The sequence below is a fragment of the Engystomops pustulosus genome, chromosome 2 (genome assembly GCF_040894005.1).
Source record: "Engystomops pustulosus chromosome 2, aEngPut4.maternal, whole genome shotgun sequence".
Lineage (NCBI taxonomy): Eukaryota > Metazoa > Chordata > Amphibia > Anura > Leptodactylidae > Engystomops > Engystomops pustulosus.
Window position 1 is genome coordinate 121,857,183 of NC_092412.1, and position 22,402 is coordinate 121,879,584.

General features: G+C 41.2%; 1 protein-coding gene across 1 annotated transcript in view; it reads right to left on the reverse strand.

The window, feature by feature from the left end:
• LOC140118364 (S-adenosyl-L-methionine-dependent tRNA 4-demethylwyosine synthase TYW1-like) overlaps positions 1-22,397 on the reverse strand; it is a 117,003-nt gene extending 94,606 nt beyond the window's left edge. Inside the window, exons 1-4 of the mRNA XM_072136201.1 lie at positions 22,213-22,397; positions 10,223-10,365; positions 9,034-9,171; positions 6,976-7,077 (exon numbers count right to left, since the gene is read on the reverse strand). Coding sequence (XP_071992302.1) covers positions 6,976-7,077; positions 9,034-9,171; positions 10,223-10,365; positions 22,213-22,282 — 453 coding nt within the window. The 5' untranslated portion in view covers positions 22,283-22,397. The remainder of the gene's footprint in view (positions 1-6,975; positions 7,078-9,033; positions 9,172-10,222; positions 10,366-22,212) is intronic.
• Between the last annotated feature and the right edge of the window lie 5 nt (positions 22,398-22,402).

The following is a 22,402-nucleotide window of genomic DNA, read 5'->3' on the forward strand; positions in this document are numbered from 1 at the left end:
GCGGGGGAGGGGCATTTAACCTCTCTGCTTCCTGTCCCTACAGAGGTCAAGGGCCATCCTCCAGTTGGGGCCGTCATGTGGGACGCCATGGAAAAAGTGTCTAGAAAGTCATAACCTTCTCTTTGTGGTGTACTTTGTTCATAAATCTGTTTTAATGTGACATATAGCATAGTTCTCTTAGTAGAATGCTGTATTTTTGTGGTTGAATCACAGCTCCACTTTTCACTCTGCTGCTCTTTACTAGGTCCCATTTGGCATTTTTCCATTGCCACCATTTAGAAAACGTCATTTATTTTTTGTCAATATGGCCATAAAAGGGCATTTCTTTTGCAGAAATAGGCAACTTTTTTTAATGGCACCACCATTTAACTCTAGTGGTGCCATTTTTTTAATAAAAAAAAAAAAAAAAGAAAAATGAAGAAAAGCATAAATAATGAAGAGTAAAATAATCCCATATTATTTTAGCCTGGATTTTTAAGGACACAGTGAAACCCATTTTGTTTGTACAATTTTTAAAGGAATACCATATATACTCGAGTATAAGCCTAGTTTTTCAGCTAAAAAAAAATGTGCTGAAAACCCAAACTCGGCTTATACTCGAGTAAAAGAAATGTAGGTTTTACCAGGTTTTTGTGGTAAAATTAGGGGCCCAGGCGGGGAGAGGGTGAACAGCACTACAGACTGGGAGTCATTGCATCACATTTCATCATGATGAGAGTACTCTGTCCACCGCACTGTACTTGATCAGTGAGATCTGACCTTGCAAGGGGCCCAAGTCTGTATGTGTGCAAGCCATTGTTACAACAGTTAACACATATACCCATATCTTTCTACGGGAACACACACAGGCGTGGCTTCTACAGCTCCATGCAAGAGGCGACTGCACAGGCTACAAAACATAAAGCAGGTCCTAACCCTGCCTGATTTTGTGCTTCTGGCAGTCTTTTCTATTGCCATGTGAGCATGTAGGACAACCAGTCTGGTTAGCAAACTTCTTAGACACTGGGGTCAATAAAGACTGCGCTGAACTAAATAGTCTCCATTAGATGCAGCAGAAAGACGGCTGTAACATACCTGGTACATTTTTTATCATTTGTACCAACAAGAAAGTTACTGTGTTTAGATGCAAAACTGTGCCCTAAAGGTTTTACAGATAGTATATTGTGAAAATTCCATTTCCTAATTTAAAGTTTTCTGTTGCAAGGTCTGAGTGCATATAAGGATTTTAGGGTCTGTCTAAACAATTTCTGTACTAGTCACAAAACATTAAAAAGTTGTTGTCCATTTGAAGAAACAACCCATTCAAAACAAATGTAGCGTGACATCGTACTAGAAGAGTTTGTATAGTAGATTATGTACAATCAGCACACAAGTGGCTACAAATGTGTAGGAAGAAGAAACCAGAATTGCTGAACTGCATGTGTAATGACATTTCTGCTTATCAGCAGAAAAATGACAAGAGATCTTCAGTTGATCTTTGTAAAAAGTATACACAGTAAATAAAGAGTAGAAAAACAATAAGTGTCCTCATATGCCGAGTAACACCTGTAAAGCAGTAAGGCAACCGCTAGTACTGTGGGTGAGCGGGATGCTTCCAATCCCCATGGGGTTTAAAGCCCTCTTTAGTGACTACCAAAGAATGATCTGTTAATAGAAAGTACAGGATGAGCCCCATTTGGCAGATGGGCAAGTGATTCCAAAAAGACTATTCTAGAATACTGGTTAACTAGTTTTAATACATGCGAGAGATAAAAAAATTAAAAAAAAAAAGTGTAAGAAAAAGAAAGTTGATGTACTGAAAATAATCATATCAATCCATTAATGTTTTAGTGAGGCCCATGGTGAAATTCCTAGCAGTTCAAAGGCATTGGTTGAAGGGTATTAGAGCATTAGATGGTGATATATAAGATAAATAAAAAATAAACTTATTCATACGATTTATCAATGCGACTGGAGTCATCTTATAGTCACTCCTGTCCATCCAATTATGGCGGAGAAGCATATTGGCACTACTAACCCCCATTCATTTTTTTTTTTTTTGTTTTCTTTAAAATCAGACTGATCTTGTATTGTTTTCCTTAAAATGTAAAAATCAATACAACGCCAACAATGCCCCAATTGGGGAAAGAACATCCCCTCCCACCCCCAGTTCCAGCCCCCGAAAGCTTCACCTTCTGCAATTCTGGGATGGGCCTTGTCTGCCCATTGCTATCACTTAGAATAAATTAGGCAATGCCCCAGACCTTCAGCACAATACCAGACCTACAAAATCATTCATACCCCCCATGCTAATCCTCCCTCTCAGCAATGTTTGTGACGCTAGTCCCGGTGTGTATCCAACCACTCACTCCACAATTTCTCGCTTTCCCCCTTTTTTTGGAATACCACGTTTAGTAACCGCCCGTTCGCTTTCAGTGGGCGAAACAGGTTGCATCCAGTGGGCCTCTATTGTCTTCCGCACTACCAATAGTAGTGGACCAACAGCCGTTTTACATCTCTTAGTCAACAGCACTTCCTCCATGCATCCCAACACACACAGCAGTATGTTCCTAGGCAAATGTGTAGAAAAAAACCTTATCAAGAAGATCCAGCACTCCGGACCAAAAGAATGACAGATGTGTGCAGGTCCACAACATATCTGCTGGGGGCTTACCCACACTTTGGGCAGTTATCATCAGGACGGATACCTATATCATGCAATAGTTTAGGTGTACGGTAGACGCAGTGTAAAATATAGATTTGAGACAGTCTACCCGATTCACTGATGGACATATACGGGATCGCCTCCAGTATCCCCTCCCATTGGTCATCAGTGATATCACCTACATCCCTTTCCCACTTCTGCTTGACCCAAAGGGGATGGCTGTCCAAAAATGTATCTAATAAAAGTACATGAAGGATATCAATCCTAGTAGATAAGTGGCATTGGCCACACATCGAATAATTGGATCCTTCCCGATTTCTAAGGTAGTCGCTTTTGTGCATCAAATGCGTAGCGCACCTGCAGATACCTATAGAAGATGCTGTGTGGTAAGAATAGCTCCTCCTGCAGTTGCTGAAATGATTTAATGCTACCATCCTCGCATAGTTGGGACAGTTTAACCAAGCCCACCCAAATCCAATACTCGTTGTCCTCCATTTTGGTAAATTCCCCAAGAGTCCCATTATGCCATAAAGGGGTATATTCTGTATAGCATGTAATCCCTCTGATCTGCTTCACTTTCCCCCATAGAGTGTGAATAAGCTTTGTTGGAAGCCAATCAGATTCCCAGCGGAAGGCCCCCCCCAATCCAAGGTCATCAGTAGCTTTGTGGTACCTAAATAGTAACTAACCATCCCTGCTGAGACCCCCACCATTCTGTCAGCCCCCCACCCCCGTAGGTGTTGGAGCTGCACTGCCAGATAGTAAATCCATGGATTGGGGAGGGGTAATCCCCCGTTCGTCTTTGAGTGCTGCAATGTTTCTAACATGATGCAAAGGTCTTTCTGCCCCCAGACCAAATCCCTTAATAGGGCATTGATCCTATGAAGGCATACAGCAGCTGGGGCTTCACCACCATCTTTACAAGGTTCAGACGGCCTATTACCGTCAAGGGAAGCTTACACCAAGCTGCTATCTTAGTTCTGATTTTAGTAAGAAGCAGCGTCAAGTTAAGTTCTTCAAAGTCCCATATGCATGGAGAGACCTCAATCCCCAAATATCTAAATCTAGAAACCACTGGGAGTCACCAGTCCCGCCAAGGTACTATCCAATCGATCCACAGCCATAAAGGCTGACTTATGCCAATTAATAGTAAGCCCTGATAGGGATCCAAATTCCTCCAACAGGCGCATTACTGCCGTCAAAAACAGGCCCCGTGTCTCCCAGGAACAATAAGGCATCATCTGCGTACAGCGCTATTTTATTGTGTAACTGGCCATATCAAACCCCTCAATATCCGGAGACAGCAGCATCACTGCCGCTGCTAATGGCTCTATGGCGATGGAGAACAGCATGGGTGACAGATGGCAACCTTGTCGTCTACCCCTAGTAAGGCGGAAACCACTTAAACAATTCTCCATTTGCCCGTATCCTCACCCTGGGTGCAGAATAGAGCACTTTAACCCATGATATAAAGTTAGGGCCAAATCCCATCACCCGCATGACCTCCCAAAGATATGGCTATTCCACGCCATCAAAGGTCTTAGCGGCATCTAGTGTTAAAACTGCTCTGACTGATGTTGTCTGCGGGAATCTGTAGACTGAGTAGCAATCTCCAAATATTGCTAGAGGTCGATTCCTGGGGCATAAAGCCCGTCTGGTCAGAATGAATAATGGAGGAGATGACACGTATAATAAAGAAATGGGTCTATACGACTCCGGTATCTGAAGGTCCTTCCCTTCCTTAGGCATTACCACGATAATGGTTTCCTGCATCGACCGGCGCAAGTCCCCTTTTTCAAAGGACTCCTCAAAAACCTTTAGTAGCTTAGGCAACAAGATTCCCCCAATTTTTTTTTATATAGATCTGTTGGCATCCTGTCCACCCCTGGGGCCTTGTCGTTAGCCATCGCCTGCGTTGCCTCCTCCATCTCCTCCAAAGTTAGAGAGCATTTTCCTACTCCCCGCGGATAGTTGAGGTAAGGAGAGTTTAGCCCAAAAAAATTCTCAATTTCTCTATCTGACGCTTGCGTTCTTGTTGTGTACAGGTCTATCATGCCCACTTTCGAGAGCAGGGTGGCGAAGGGAGTCACCCCTCCCGTCCTACCATCTGTCAGCAGTCTATGTCTGTCAAGGCCCTCATGAGGGACATAATTGAAATCCCCCAACACCAAATAGGGTATCCCCGGATGTTTTGCAATATATGCCAACACCAAAGTACATACCACATTCGAATATGGAGGGGGATCCCATTCATGTTTAAAAAGCTTCTCATTATAGTCAGTCCCCTACTTAACACCCGAATTACAGACAACAATAAAATAGAATTCAGAGATCTGTTTTTTTAACTAGCCACCATTTCTAAAACGCAAAAGTCAAAAAGAAACAGAGTTTTCTGGGGTTACAATTATAAAGTATACAGTTCCAACTTGCATACAAATTCAACTTAAGAACAAACTTGCACGTAACCCGGACTGCCTATATACAGGTGGAACTTTCTTTCTTGGGCATACGGAACCAAGTAAGGTAGAATGACGCCAACTGAAGTTTATTTAGTACCTTGTATAAAAGCCTTTGTGCTGCAACAGCTTCAAAACGCCTCCTGTATGGAGAAACTAGTTGCATGCATGGCATGATTCTGGCCCATTCTTCAACAAACACTCCTTTGAACTAAAAGTTTTAGTTCCTTCCACAGATTAATTTTTTTTTAAATCAAGAAAGTCTCTGAACATGTGCCCAATCATTACTCTTTCAATTACATTTGCAATTATGACAAAATTGCCCCACACCCTGAAGTTTCCACCTCCATCTTCACAATGGGAATGGGTTTTTTTTGGTGACTTTTCTAAAAGTTGAACAAACTTGAAAGGGAATCTGTCACTACCATCCCCCTCAAAAAAAAAAAAAAAAAAAAAAAAAAACCACAGTTCTCTTGGTACATGTTCCACTGATGCCTCTTTCCATGTGATTAGAAACACCATTCTTCTAAAAAAGAAATATAATATAATATATATTTAAAACGGAAGACCCGAGGCCGTCATGGCGACGAGGAGCAACGATCATCACAAAGATGGCGCCGCCGATCGACAGGTGTTACGGCTAAGTCTTTAATGCAAAATGCAGCAAAGACTTACCGGCTATGGAGAGCGCTCAACCCATAAGCCCTCTCTACTGCTACCCACACTAACCGAGGGAGCAGGACCAAGTTTAATAGATACCTTAGTTACTGGGGAAAAAAACATAAATAGTACAACAAAAAAAAAATATATGTTAAACATTTTAAAGGTAGTATGGTTTATGGCCTTTAAACCGGCACTTAGAAAAAAAATTCACTAGAGCCTTTTTAGGCCGTGTCACTATGGGGTTTAGTAGGCGACTATGGCTACAGGTCCCACAACATTGCAGAAGTGGTTCTTCCATAGAGAACTTATACGGTAGCGCTGATGATGTACCACAACTGAGCGTTTCGAGGCATGTCCAGTTGGCCCCTTCTTTGTATATATCCCTACTGGGTCAATATATTAATGCCTCCTGTGGAAACTACATAATTAACAGCAGCACTATTAAAATGTCACTAGGAAAGTGCCCAATCCCTATTTTTATGGATAGGACTTGATTTTCTAGTTGAATTTATTCAAGAAGGAGTTCATCTTTGCATAATCTCCAATCTCACGTTTTATATGACCTTGAAACAAGCGTATATTGTACATTCCTTGCCGAAACATTTTGGAGAAGCCGATGATATCATGTACTTTATATACCAACTGAACAGCAGTGGAAATATGACCATATAAAGAGAATACAATTAAAACTAGGTGAAGTACTGGGGGATGGGGGTGATAGGGCTACTTCCCCCTAGGTTAGATAAAACTTCTGTAGTTTTAACAATAAAGTAGATAATATTACTTTAATACAGTGTGTCTTTGTTCCTTTTCTGATAAAAAAATATAAAATGCTTGCAAGAAAAAAAAAAAATAATAATTAATACATACAGAGAGGCACACAAGTTTTAGTGTGCACAACAAAACACTTAAAATTGTGCATATCTGAATGAAGGTTATTTTTATAATATATGAAGTGATTACTTTTAATTTACATTAGTTGATATAATTTCAATCTGCACATGGAAAATCACATTCACTAAAACACATTGTCACAGCATGCAAGTGATTTTTTTTTTTTTTTAAATTGGTGAATTGAGATATAGTTTTTCCAGATCTTTTTTTAGTGGTGCTGACTTCCTGCAGATTGTATATTTAACTGTTCCATAGAACAGCAAACCAAAATGCCTGGCAAAGAAACATTTGCAACAGAAGGCAATTTCATCTACTCACCTCCTCAACCAAGTTGTCATCTGGATCATATTCTTTCATATTGACGATTTCTACAGGAACGCCAAGAGAAGTGACGTCGTTAGCAAGTGAACTTGCGAAGCCCTAAAAACAAATACATCACAAAATATTAACATTTTCCAACAATTTTTTGTTGAACAGACTTAACAGACCCATTACCGTATATGCCCAAGTATAAGTCGAGTTTGGGTTTTCAGCACATTTTTTTGTGCTGAAAAACTAGGCTTATACCGGAGTATATATGGTACTTTAAAGAATAAATTCAGATGGTTTTATGGCAGGGAATGTTTGCAAAATTTACAAAACTGTATGGGGCAATTTAAATTCCTCTCTAAACTGATCAAATGATTTCAAAATTCTCCCCATTCAACAGCTGAGTTAGGAACCATATATCCTTGCCTTCCCAAGGTGTGAAGCCCTCAAAGCGGAACATTTCAGGAATTTTGGGGTTACGCCAAATTGGAAAGTATTCACTAGGATCTTCCGCTCCCTTCACTATGGGCCAAACCTTAAAAATCAATAACAATGTTGGACACCGTACCCTACCTAGCGTCTTAGATATCACTGCCCAAAATTCCTGCAAAGGGACCCTTAGTAACAGAATTATATCTTGGTTGCCATGGCAGATCTGTTACTAAGTGTTAACCATAACTGCTCTCTCCCTGGCTGTAGTATTGTATGAACTTTATTTTTAAAGATCCTCTCTTCTGAGAGCTGTCTAAGCGAAAACAAGGAGACCAAAAGTAAGCTCATAGTGAGTTGCATAGATACACGATACAGGCTAGGGTAAGCAGAATTTCTTAATGTTAGAAAAGTGTTCACAACAACCACTACCACACACAAATTATTAAAGGTCTAATCTTCAATAACAGTTACGCTTTAAGGGATTCTGTCAGTAGTTTTGACTGTATAAAGCTTTAGGTTTTGGACATGGAGAGCTGTGTAACCATACCTAGTCTTAAAGAGAACCCGTCATGCAAAATAACCCCCCTAAACTAAATATATTTTCATAAACTGCCATTAGAGAGCATTGCCTCTATCCCTTCATTGTCCCTCTACATGCCTGTAAACCTAAGCAATGAGGTCCTAAAGCTGTATGCAAATGACCTGGGAAATGTCCAATGAAGCATTAGCATATTCAAGCTGTCCACTCTATTCATGAGTGGGAGGCACAGCCACACCCCCAGTGCATGACTGACAGCCTGTATAATGATGTGAGGCTGTATAATGATGTGCTTCCTGGTGCTGGTGGCCATGCCCCCTGCAGCCTGTGTGTGCATGTGTGTGTGTGTGTAGGAGAGATACAGCAGCTCCAGGCAGCCATGTTACAGCAGAACATGTCAGATTCATGTGTAGCTGATGTCTGTGTCTCTCACACATGTGTATTAGGAGGATGCAGCATGTCAGCAGATGCAGCACACACACTAGCCATGCTTTACTATACATTACACACAGACATGAGCAGGGGGAGGAGAGGGGAGGGGTAACAGGGGTGACATCACTGCCTCTGACCATGTGACCAGCCTCATTTACATGATAAAAAATAGATGATTTTACAATGAATAATGTATGAAATAACTAGATAAAGGCTGGGATGGATCCTTGTGAGCTGCTCCAACAGGTAGTAGTGACAGGACAAGTGACACAGACCTGATGACAGGTGTCCTTTAACGTAGAACAGTCTACAGAAGCACATATGCACTTTTGACAGAACTCCTTATGGCAAACAAACACTTATTATTCCCCACTTATTGTGGCCACTTTACAATATTGTGCCCTAATGGTGCCCCTACAGAGTGTAATGATTACGGTTGTCCACTGACAGCAGCTAGAAGCAGTGGGTGCAGCTAGAAGCAGTGGGTGCAGTGTAGCGATATTACTGCGCCCACTGTTCCTAGCAGCCTTTCAGCACTACAACACACCAGAGCTCCCTGCTTCATCACAGTGTCCAATATGGATCATCCCACTAGCTAAAGGGGGGGGGGGGGGGGAGGCGTGGTTAAACACAGAGGAAGTATTTTTTCTAATTATTTAACCTACCTTAGCCGTACCAGTCTGAGAACCATAAAAAATCTTCACACTGGAAACAAAGACTTCTTTTTCCTTATTTAAATCAGGCGTGCCGTTTACCCCTTTCTTTGTTGATATGGGTACACCATTTTGAGACACATGTGCCACCTTGAAGAATAAACAAACCAGTATAACATACAAAAATATTATCCCTATATTGATAACAGTCACTGAAAAATAACGACTGTCTTATGTATTCTGTTCTGCATAGTTCCTTCTATTTTATCGTGTCATGATCAGTCTGTTTTCTTGAGACTGAGAAAGACATAATGGAGGACAGTGGGTGGTTGGTGCTGAACATCTGTCCAAGTACTATTTTGAACGACCTTCAGAGTAATAAAAGGTAAAATCATTAGGATGTTCGGCTTAGATCACTGATGTTCCACATGCCAGGTATTTGCAGGAATAGGATAACCCAAATAAAATTTGTATTTATTTATAGGCTGCATTGATAGACTAAGAGCAGCTGTAAATTCTGATTAAAACTTGCATCACTGTTTGTGCAGGCACCTCTGTGGAGGCCTACAATTCACTACGGTGTGGGCATGAGCGAACACAGGATGCAAGTATTTGAAGCAGGGCCTGGATTATCACGCTCGAACAGAGTGAAACTTATTTTTATGTTCCACCAAGTGCCAGATTTATTTATTTCTGATTAGCTGGACAAATGCACAAAACTCACTTGAAGGTTATTCCGAACCAAGAAATTTATAGCATATCCACAAAATAACTATAAAACGACAGATTGTTTCAGACCTCAAGGGAAGAGCCAAGATGGAAAAGATTCTAGGAGTGAAACGTCCCCATTGTAAGTTTTAGAGAAGCAAGAAGCTCAACTAATTTTCATAACTCCCATAAACAACATGAGAGACCATGACAATGGTTGATGCATTAAGAAATACAACATCCTGCATTAGAGGCCATTACTTTTACTATTTCTTGCATTCTGACATATCTAATATTGGAGCCCGAAATTCTTTAAGTCTCATAGATTCAATGACCTTTTCACATTTAATTGTGCCTGGTAAGTGTTCAGTACCAGTATCACACCGGATTCTCCCATTGTAATTCAATAATGGCAATGAGGGTAACTGCAACTCAACAGGATGCAAGTTTACAAACTATTCCTATAATGCAGGGTAGATAATAAAATACATACCTGATGCTTTTTCCTTCCTGTGATAAAATGGGTGCAGATCCAAATGGTGATGCCAAATGCAGCACAGGAATAGATGTAAAATCTATTAAGCCATAATGCCATCAAATGTGTATGCAGGAACTCCCATGGTCCAGTAGATCCACCTGAAAATAAATGTACATTACAGGTTTAGAAGTAGACCTGTCAGCCATCCTTACAATTCTCACCACTGGAGCAGCTCTGCCAGTAAGGCCTAATTCACATTGCAGTATTCTGATCAGGATTGCCCGTCAGTATTTAAAAACCCAAGAGTAAAGTGTAAACATAGAAAAGCAGCAATGTTTCCATTGTAGTCTCAGTTTGGATCACTTTTATAGTAAGGAAAATGGATCAGAATAATGCATTCTGTTCGACACATCAGAATTCTCAGATTCATCTTTTATTACTTCTAAATATCTACAGTGGGTATGGAATGTATTCAGACCCCTTTACATTTTTCACTCTTTGTTCAACTGAAGTCAATTGGTAAGATCAAAGAAGTTATTTTTTGATCATTAATGTACACTCTGAAGCCCATCAGTAATGTAGATTATTAAACATGAAAAACTGAACTATCACTTGGTCATAAGAAATCATATAATTTGTTAAGTATTGAGAAGCACCTTTTGAGCACATACAGCCATGAGTCTTCTTAGGAATGACGCAACAAGTTTTTCACACCTAGATTTGGGGATCCTCTGCCATTCTACCTTGCAGATCTTCTCTAGTGCCATCAGATTAGAAGTTGAATGTTGGTGGACAGACTTGAAAATGGCCTCCAGAAATGCTTAAAAGGGTTTAAAAGTCGGGGCTCTGGGTGGAGCAAGAATTGTCACAAAGTTGTCCTGAAGACACCGCTTTGTTAATTTAGCCGTGTACTTGGGGTCATTGTCTTGTTGGAAGATGAACCTTCGGCCAGTCGGAGGTACAGACCACTCTGTAAGAGGTTTTCATCCTGGATATCAGTGTACTTGGCCGCATTCATCTTTCCTTTAATCACAACCAGTCACCCTGTATCTGCAGCTGGAAAACACTCCAAATGTGTCACTGTTGGGATTGTATTTGGAGAAAACTAGGCACTGCTCTTCACCTGCCACACATACCACTTACAATTTACACCAAAAAGTTCAATCTTAGTCTCATCAGACCAGAGAAAATTATTTCTCATAGTCTGGGAGTCATTTATGTGTTTTTCTAACTAAATGTGGGCTTTCATATCTCTTTTACTAAGGAGAGGCTTTCATCAACAGACTCTGCCATAAAGCTCTTGTGGAGGGCTGCAGTGATGGTTGACTTTCTGGAGCTCACCCACAGTGATCTTAGGATTCTTCTTTACCTCTCTCACCAAGACTTCTCCCATGATTGCTTAGTTTGGCTGGAAGGCCAGATTAAGGAAGAGTTACGGTCATCCCAGACTTCATCCATTTAAAGGGGGTTTTCCCATGAAAGAAAGCTCTCACATTTTAACCCCTTAATGACCGCCCTATCGGGATTCTACGTCGGTCATTAAGGGTACTTCTTCTGACGCGACGCCTTTCTACGGCGCCGCGTCAGAAGAAGATTTCGGGACATCGGGTCAGTATAGTGCCGGTGTCGGGCTGTGATATCACCCGGGATCGGAAAAACTCCGATCCCGGGTGTTTAACCCCTTACACAAGTGTGTCCCCCGTGGATCGGACCCTCCCGGTGTGCTTACCAGGGGATCTGATCCCTCCTGCCGCTGCCCCGGGTCCCGACGAGTGACCCGAGGCTGTCGGCTCCTTCCTGGCAGGACCCGGCTGTAAGTAACTGAGCATGTGCGGCAAGTGTATTGCAGTGTAGAGGCTTGAATAAGTGATCGGATGATCGCTTCTTCAAGCCAAAAGGTGGAAGATATGTGAGAGTAAAAAAAAAAAAAAAAAAAAATTTAAATCATTTTATAATAATAATCAAATAAATAAAATAAAGTCCCATAAGCTCCCCAGTTACACATATAATGCAAATACAGTATATAAAACACAAAAACACACGAAAAATGTACATATTTGGTATCACCGCGTCCGTATTAATCTGTACAATAAATCTAAATCAATATTGAACCCGCTCGGTGAACGATGAAAAAAAAAAAAAACTGAAAAACTTCCCGTAATATACAATTTTTCATCAAACACCATCACAAAAAATGTTCTAAAAAGTGATTAAAAAAAAGTTACGTTCCCTAATATGATACGACTGAAAAGAACAGCTCTTTTCGCAAAAAATAAGCCCTCAACCAGGTCTGACAACAGAAAAATACAGAAGTTATGGCCCTGAAAAGTTGTCAATAGTAAAAACAATGAGATATTCTCCAATGTTGGTTTTGCTCAGGAAAATTGAACAAAGATCGTAGTGAACCAGAGAATAAAGAAAATATTATTTTTACATTACGGTGAGTGGGGGAAAAAAAAAATGCTAAAAATCCAAAATAAAAATTGATGATTTTATTTGTGTTCCCTTGAAATAGTTAATAAAATCTCATGAATAAGCTATGGACCCCCTAAATGAATTATCTATACATTGTATCTCATTGTATCTCCGTAAAAAATAAGCCCTCATATGTTTGCATTACCAAAAAAAATAAAAATGTATAGGTAGTACAATGTGACAATACAAATCTGCTGTGAATGGCGCCTCCATTCATTCTATACTCGGCCATGCGCCTGTACAGCAGTTTACCACCACATATGTGGTATCAGTACACTCGGGAGGAATTGGGCATCAAACGTTGCAGTGCGTTTCATCATTTAATTTATTCTGAAAATGTCAGTTTTGGCCTAAATGAATGTATTTTCCAAAAAAATTCCATAGTTTCTAAATCGCAGGTCCATATTGTTTTAACCCATGTGAAACACTTAAAGGGTTAATGAACTTAATAGAAGTTGTTTTACATACGTTGAGGGGAGAAGTTTCTATAGTGGGGTTCATTTATGGGGTTTTACTATTATTTAGGCCTCTCAAAGTCACTTGGAAGCTGAGTTTTCCCTCAAAATGTGAGTTTTGGCAATTTTCATGAAAATAAGAAAAATCGCACCTAAAGTTCTGCACCTCATAACATCCTAGAAAAGTGAGAGGATGCATAAAATATCATCCCAACATAAAGCAGACATTCCGTAAGTGTAATTTATCAAGCTTTTTGGGTAGTTTTACTTCCTGTCTGGAAAGCAGAACATTTCAAACTTGGAAAATGAAGAATTTTTACAAACTTTTGTCAAATTTTCACTTTTTTTCAGAACGAATCGCAAAACTTATCACTTAAAATTTTATAACTTACATGAAGTACAATGTGTCACGAGAAAACATTCTCAAAATCACCGGGATATGTTAAAAGCGTTTCGAAGTTATAACCAATTATTGTGAGACATGTCAGATTAGAAAAATCGAGTCTGGTCATTGAGCTGAAAACTAGTGTCGGTGATAAGGGGTTAATCCCCTAGTGATGTTTACACAACATTAAAGGGATATTCCCATTTCAGCAAATAAATGAATTTAATGTTTTAATAATAAAAAGTTATACAATTTCCAATATACTTTCTGTATCAATTCTTCATGGTTTTCTAGATCTCTGCTTGCTGTCTGTCTATAGGAAACTTCATTGTTAATTTCCAGTGGACAGAAATCTGACCATAGTCACACAGGTGTAGGGCTCGTTATATCACACAGCTCTGATTACTCTGTGATACTAATGAGCCGTGCACCTGTGTGACCATGGTCAGATATCTGTCCACTAGTAGTAAACATAGAAGTTTTCAATAGATTAACAGCAAGCAGAGATTTAAAAAACTATAAAGAATTGATACAGAAAGTATATTGGAAAAGTGTATAACTTTTTATCACACAAACAGAAACATTTGCCAAAATGGGACAACCCCTTTAACCCCCATTCTTTATAATTTAACTTGGTTTTATTGCAGTTTTAGCTTCTGTAACTCTGTCATGGTCAGTGTAAAATATGGACGGGGGCTGTCTAAGCAAACACTTTACGATCCCTCTTATCCTGTGAGATAATATGAGCTGCAATGTGGTTAGATTATCAGGGTCCAGGTGTATCTACACTTTCAATTACCTTCTGAACATTTATTAGTATCTGACACATAGAAAAAGAGAGAGGAGACAGCTCAGAGATGATGAGATCAATGGATATTAAACACAACAACTCACTGTCACCTCTGTTACAACTCCTTCCCCTCACATAAAGGTTTTATCTCTCTGTAGCTTGTAGATTTATTCTCATTGCGATGTTGCTTGGTGGTAGGAAGTGCCTGCGAGTAGAGACACTCCACCAAGTAGACAGGAAAAAAAATATTCATGAGAAGAATTTGTCCTGCCCAACGTCAAGTCAGAAAATTGTCGGTCGGATCTCAGGACAACCAATATTGTATACACCAGGAGTGATGGAGACAGTAGAAATACATCAAGTGAATTAGAGAATGTTATTTTGTTATCCTGAGTTTATTTAAGAATCTTTTCTCTGTGGAAATACCCCTTTAAGGATTATGAAGGCTACTGTGCTCTTAGGAACCATGAGGTCTGCAGAAATTCTTTTGTAACCTTGGGTAGATCTGTGCCTTATCACAAATTCTGTCTCTGAGCTCCTTGGGTAGTTTTTTTTTTTTTTTAGACCTCATGATTCTCATGTGTTCTGACATTCACTGTGAGCTGCAAGGTCTTATGTAGCCTTTCCTAATCAAATCCAATTAGTTTGGTTAAACACAGCTGGACTCCAATGTAGGAGTAGAACCATCTGAAGGAGGATCAGAAGGAAATGGACAGCATGCGAGTTAAAAGTGTCACAGAAAAGGATCCGAATACTCATGACCATGTGATATTTCAGTTTTTCTTGTTTAATAAATTAGAAAAAAAAAAGTGGATATTTTTTTCTGTCAAGATGCGGTACAGAGTATACATTGCATTTTAATGCAATTTTCTGCAGACGTGTCAGTAATGTCGCTCTGCTAGTTAAAAATACAACTTAATTTTATGACTTAAGTAAATGAAGAACAATTTCTTTGGGGAGGGAGCGTTACCAAAGCCTCTCCAGGATCTCTGACTTTTATACAATCCTTTAAGTGCTTCTCCCCACTCCCTGCTCTCTCGGCACTTATCCCTCCTGCTCTGTGCTGAAATCTTACAGCAGAGCCGATAATCACCGCTACCACAATGTATTTTCAGAAGACAGTTGAAAAAGAAGCGCAGAGAACAGATGTCCTTGGATATGACCATCTAGTGATTGCACAAAGAAAGAAATAATGTCTCACATCTGTCCTGTGGTTATGACTACTGAATCCAGGTGGCAAGGCAGGGCTCAATTGTGTATGTATGGACACTGCTTTCAGTATGCGGAGGTGGTCGCATCCAAGGATAAATGAAATGTGAATGCCAAGATAAGAATAGCTCTTACGTTTTATCTTTTTATCTTAACCAACAGCATCTGATATCTTTCATGTTAACAAGTAGCAAATACATGGCACAGAGCAGTAATATTAATGTATGTAATACGGTACATTTCTAGGAGGAGGTAGAAAGTATACAACAGTTAAAAGATTCATCATGGTCTTTATTCTGATAAGCCATGTCTTTTTTTTGCAAAACTATCAACATAAAGTGATGTAATCATAGTCCAGTTAACAAAATGTATTGGTTCAAGGGCCCTACTGTCTTACTGTATGACTTTAATGGACCGCATATGTAACCAGCACCCTAGACGCACCAACAACCGCAGTACAGCACAATATAACACCCAAACAAACAAATACTGCATTCAAAGCAGACGATAATAGTGCAGACTAACAAAACTGGATACTCCCAGTTCAGACAAGGACACTGGAGATCCTATAGCAGACTAACAATACTGATATTGAAGACCCCTAGAGAAGACAATAATACTGGAGACAGCATGGAAGACAAAAAACTTTTGATGTGACTTGTGCATCCCTGATCCACTTGTTTGGTTGACATAAAAAGTGACTGCACTTTATGTACATGCTCAGGAGTGAAGCTCCTCTGCTTTAGATTGGAGGCATAAGGCAAGGGGAAGAAATGTATGCATTTATCTCAAGCACTGCTAGAGGGACCAGTAGTGCATAGTTTTTCTAGCTTTGATAAACTACATTAAGTTATATTTTATCACCCTCTATGATCTTTAGACTCTGCCCACATTTATATCAGATGTTCAATCGCAAAAAGAAGACAATATATCCTGCACCCATAGACTCTGAAGGACCTCATTGTCATTGAGGTCATGTATAGAGTCTTATGAAATGAAACTGGTATTCCACCAATTATGTGAACAGAATAAGTCACGGATAAAAGTAGAAATGAAAATAAGGCAATATGTATTCATTTGATGGCTGAAATTTAGAGAGCATTCCCATAATGACAGCATAAGGAGTTGCCTTGGGCTGGTAAGAATTTATCCTAGATGCAGCCAGACCTGTGGTGTTACTACAAAGAGGAATTCTCCACCTAATGGTTATTAGAAGTAATGTCCAGAATCTACAATATGTATTGATTAGGCTGCTGCAGATTAACAAAGTGTTTCCCCAGTGATGTCACCGTGCCTATATTGACAGTTCACATACCTAAGAAAGTGAGCACACAGCAGGGGTGCAAAGTACACCAGCCAGCACATAAAAAAATAAACTCTGTACTCACCTTTCTGACACCCCACCGCAGGTCCACTACTTGATCCAGTCCCGCTGGCAGCGACAGGTCCGTGCACACTGGGGAGCACAAACATTGACGTCAGCCGCTTGCACACACGAACCTAGTGCTGCTGGCGCGAGATCAAGTAGAGGACCTGCGGGGGGGGGGAGCTTTGGTAAGGCAAGTACAAAGTATATTATTTTATATACCCAAGTATAAGCAAAGCAGTGCTTTTTTATCACAAAAATTGTAGTCGAACAAAAAGAACACAGACAACTGACAAGCAACTGACACTTCCACAGACCTACTGGTACCAACAGTTTTCTGCGAGTTCTCTCCATTATTTATGAAGACAAAAAGATCCCCATTTAAAAAAAAAAAAAAAAACACAAGTAACATATAACCAACATCCCATTCCAAGGCCAAATAAAGATCTGGGAGCAGGGCTGCGAGGCCAAGGTGTACCTAGGTGAAAGCTTGCTCTGACGAAAAGTAGATATACAGAACTCAATAAGAGAATGGCAAGTGGGTCAGGGTTGTTCTCAACAAAATCCACAGATACAATGAGACCACAACACTGACCCAATGAACCCCCCAATAAGAATCTAGAACTCATCCATGGCCTGGGATGTCATCCAAGGTGCGATGTTCCCTAGAACCACCTAGAGGGTGTCAAGGGGTTTGGCCGAATACAGTTTAAAATAATCACCTTTATTCACAAAGCTCCGCAGAAACCCATCTCTTGAAGCAAGCCTAGGTAACCAGCTAGCTAACCACATGAAATTTCAAACACTAGATACCAAGCTCCAGGCTTCTCTGCAGTCCCAATTGCCTTGAACTTTTTACACAAGATGCCGGCTAATCGATGGTTCAAGGAGCAGCATTTTTATTAAATTAGTTTATTTAGTTCCCTTATAAAGAACGGCTGGCCATTATATAAGCTCTTATACGTTTTACATCACCTTCTCATCCTCATAGACTAATCTCTTGTGAGCAGGGCCCTCACGCCTATTGCTCCATATGACTGTTTGCAATGTCTTATTTTATTTGTATATATCCCCTATGAGTTGTAAAGCGCTACAGAATATGTTGGCTCTATACAAAGATTATAATAAGCAAAATAACCCCCTCTGCCCTGTGGGAATTATTTAATGTCACATCAGAAGCAGGAAAGATCTTAAAGTATGGCCAAACCCAGGGGCGTAACTAGGATAGGCTGGGCCCCATAGCAGATTTCTGCATGGGGCCCTATATATAGAGGAGGAGAGGTGGTCGCGGTTCACCCCTCCCCTCTCCATAGAGAATAGAGCCGCATGGCCGTTCTTACAGCCAAAGATAGAGCAGGCTCTATCTCTTTTACTCGAAACAGTGAGTACTTGTTGTGCCCACCGTACTGAGCCCAGGCTATAGACGCCTATGGGGGAAGTATATCGGGCAGCAAATTTGCAGCCAGATATACGTCCCCCATACGTTCTTGTGAGTATATACAAACCCATTCAGTATATACCCACATACAGTATACACATTATAAAGATAAACAATATACACACACACACACACATACAGTATACACTGACCATATATACACATACATGCAGGATAAAAACACCATATACACACATGCTGCATATACATACAGAATATACACACATACAGCAAATAAACACACATTCAGTATATACAGCATACATACTTACCATATACACAGCATATACAAAAACACACACATATATACACACACACACATATACCGGCGTATAAGACGACTTTTGAAGACAGAAAAATCTTCTGTCTTCTCTGGGGTCGTCTTATACGCCGGTAATCGTCTTATACGGCGGGTCCCAATGCATGGAGAGGGCTCACGGGCTTACCGGTAACACCCGCGATCGGTGCTAGCACCGATCGCGGGTGTTTGCACAGCGATGGCTGCCGGCAGCCTCAAAAAGACATCGGGGTGCATACTCACCCTCCGTTGGCCCCAATGTCCGCGCGGATCGTCTTCCGCGCAGTCTTCTTTCTTCTGCTGGGCACCGCCATGCTTTTCCCCGGGGCGGCGCCTAGTATGACGTCAGCAGCGGCGCATCATACTAGGCGCCGTCCAGGGGAGAACAATGGCGGCGCCCGGCACGAAGTTAGTGAAGACAGAAGACGGGTGCCGAAGCCAGAAGAGGACCCACGCGGACATCGGGAGAGCAGCGCTGCAGGTCGGGGCCACCGGAGGGTGAGTATATAAGTTTATTATTTTCTATTAATGCTGGGCTGGCTGTATACTACTGGGGGCAGTGCTGTATACTACTGGGGGCTGTGCTGTAATGGTAATGTTGTTGTTGTATGCCTTATGTTTATGAGCGACAGTTTTCCTGCTATATACCTGCATGGCATAAGAATTTACATTAAAAAAAGGACCATGTTAAATTCAAATGTTTTTTTTTTAATTTTTACCGGTGTTTTGTATGCGTTGGAAAAGGGGTAGTCTTATACGGCGAATATATCTTAAACTTTATATTTTAAACATAAAAGTAGGGGGGTCGTCTTATACACTTAAATGTGCACATATATAAGCTTATATAAATACAGTATCTGCTTCTATGCATTTATACACAGTATATACACAGAATATATAAACATATATACTGTTTATGCATATATACACAGTATATATACAGTACATACATATATACACACACAGTTTATGCATATAAATACATATATACACACAGATAAATACATCTGTATATACTATTACTTACCTTTCAAGAAGTTTGGGGGCTGTATTGGCGTCAGGTGGGTGTTCAGGTGCCATTCAGATGGCGGGGGGGCGCGAGCGGGGGAGGGGGGGCGCGAGCAGGGGGGGGGTGGCGGAGTGTAAGCAGTGCTTCCCTGCAGGGAGATTAACGGGCGGGTCAAAGAGGTAGCGGGCGGGTTATTAAGATGAGCGGGCGTGCCAGGGAGATGAGAGGCAGGAGATCCAGGAAAGAGTTGGGCAGACCAGGATAGATGTGGGCGGTGGCCGGGATACAGTGGGAGGGGCCCGGGGGCACGATACGGCAGGCACCCGGCAGTGCAGCCCCCCCTGCCGTGGCAAAGCACTAGTCTGCAGGGAGTGGGACCGTGCATCCCCGGGCCCCTGAACCTCACGGGCCCCGTAGCAACCGCTACGGCTGCTACGGCGGTAGTTACGCCACTGGCCAAACCGCTTTCTCTAAAAGGCGTGGGAGAAGCGGTCCGGGGAAGAAGCAAAGGAGAGGGGAGGGGAGCGCCTCGGGCCAAAATTCTGACGGTATGGCAGGGCAGTGTTCGCTAGCTTTATCAGAAGGTTCCGATAAAGCTAGCAGTTTAACACTGCTAATAATGAGCTACTTTAATAAGCAGCTCAGAGAGTTTTTTTTTAGGCTGACAGTTCCTCGAAGGCCTTTAAAGAGAACCCGTCATGCAAAATAACCCCCCTAAACTAAATATATTTTCATAAACTGCCATTAGAGAGCATTGCCTCTATCCCTTCATTGTCCCTCTACATGCCTGTAAACCTAAGCAATGAGGTCCTAAAGCTGTATGCAAATGACCTGGGAAATGTCCAATGAAGCATTAGCATATTCAAGCTGTCCACTCTATTCATGAGTGGGAGGCACAGCCACACCCCCAGTGCATGACTGTGTAATGATGTGAGGCTGTATAATGATGTGCTTCCTGGTGCTGGTGGCCATGCCCCCTGCAGCCTGTGTGTGCATGTGTGTGTATAGGAGAGATACAGCAGCTCCAGACAGCAATGTTATAGCAGAACATGTCAGATTCATGTGTAGCTGATGTCTGTGTCTCTCACCTGTATATTAGGAGGATGCAGCATGTCAGCAGATGCAGCACACACACACTAGCCATGCTTTACTATACATTACACACAGACATGAGCGGGGGGAGGAGAGGGGAGGGGGGACAGGGGTGACATCACTGCCTCTGACCATGTGACCAGCCTCATATACATGCTAAAGAAAAGATGATTTTACAATGAATAATGTATGAAATAACTAGATAAAGGCTGGGATGGGATCCTTGTGAGCTGCTCCAACAGGTAGTAGTGACAGGACAAGTGACACAGACCTGATGACAGGTGTCCTTTAAATATAAAATTGAATAGATGTTCTTTTATTTCAACCCACGTATCCCCACATCTGTGTTTCTGTTATAAACACAAGCTACCCTGGGGTTAACTGCTGGCCTAATATAATCCAATTATGGACTGGGCTTATATCAAAATAGTAGTTGGCAGTCTACTTTACTTATAAGGTCCTTTTTCACTGAGGCTAGAGACAGTAGACTTTCAGCCACTCAGGGTTGTGAGCGAGTGTTGTGCCATATCCAGAGGTTATGTGGACAACTCACTTCCTCCGCCTTCCTAAACCTGTGATTTCAGAGAGGGTCTATAGAAGCAATAATTCACCTTGTGTACACTTGAGGGGTTCAGAACATCACAGGTTTATTTTCCCATGACCATCACTGGCTTTACAAGCACTGAGCCGATTCTGACAACAGTCACTGAGCTTGCTCATAGCATGTTTAGAAAAAGAACAGGATAAACTAGAATATAGGAAACCGTCCTCATAAGTGGAACTGCACTATATTATTTTATGTCCTTTGAGCTAATTGAATAGTTTCCATAGTTATCCTTGACCCCATGTTTCAATTTGTTCCAACTAGGCAGCATTTAGCTGAAAACATCTGTGTAACATCCAAAGTCCTGCAGGGTTAGGCAAAAATCAACATTATTAGTTATTCCACAAAATCCAAAACATGCAGATGAAAGCGGAGCCCGCACAAACCAACCCAATTCCAGTGGATATCAACATTATATGCAGTCCTCCATTGTTCCCTATGACTTTACGCTGAATGTACTAGGTCTTAATTTGTTTATACATGTCCCCTATGATTTATAAAGCTATATACATTATTATTGCAAACCACTGAAATGTTTAAGTCGTTTTGTGCCGTTTCTATGTCCATCCACAAATGTAAAATTTTAAGTAATAATAAATAGTTGGATTTTACACAGCCATTGTCTCTGCCATTGATCCAATTGGGGTCTGCATTTATTTTCCTGTGGTAAATGCATCTTGTGATCTTGGCCTGTATGACAGGTGTGAATGGAGCCAATCTACACTACCACATGAGCCCGGTGCGCAAGCGTGGCGCTGTTTTTAGAGTTCTGAGCGACTCCTACAACATACAGCCTCTTCAAATATTCTCTTTTTTAATAAATATATTGGAAACTAACAAGTAGCCTAAGGCAAAATCAGCGAGGCCTCGGTGTCTGGACCTACCTTCCTCTGGGCCAGCGTTTACACAAGCCGCAGGCAGCAGCACTAGTAGTATCTGACACAACCCCATCATACGGAACTTATCCCGCTGCACACTAGTCGAAGACACGCAGCACTCTACAGGAAGCCCTCCACACACTCATGCAGTACTGGGGGCAGCCATATTTGTTTGTTACGTATCAGGCTTCACTTT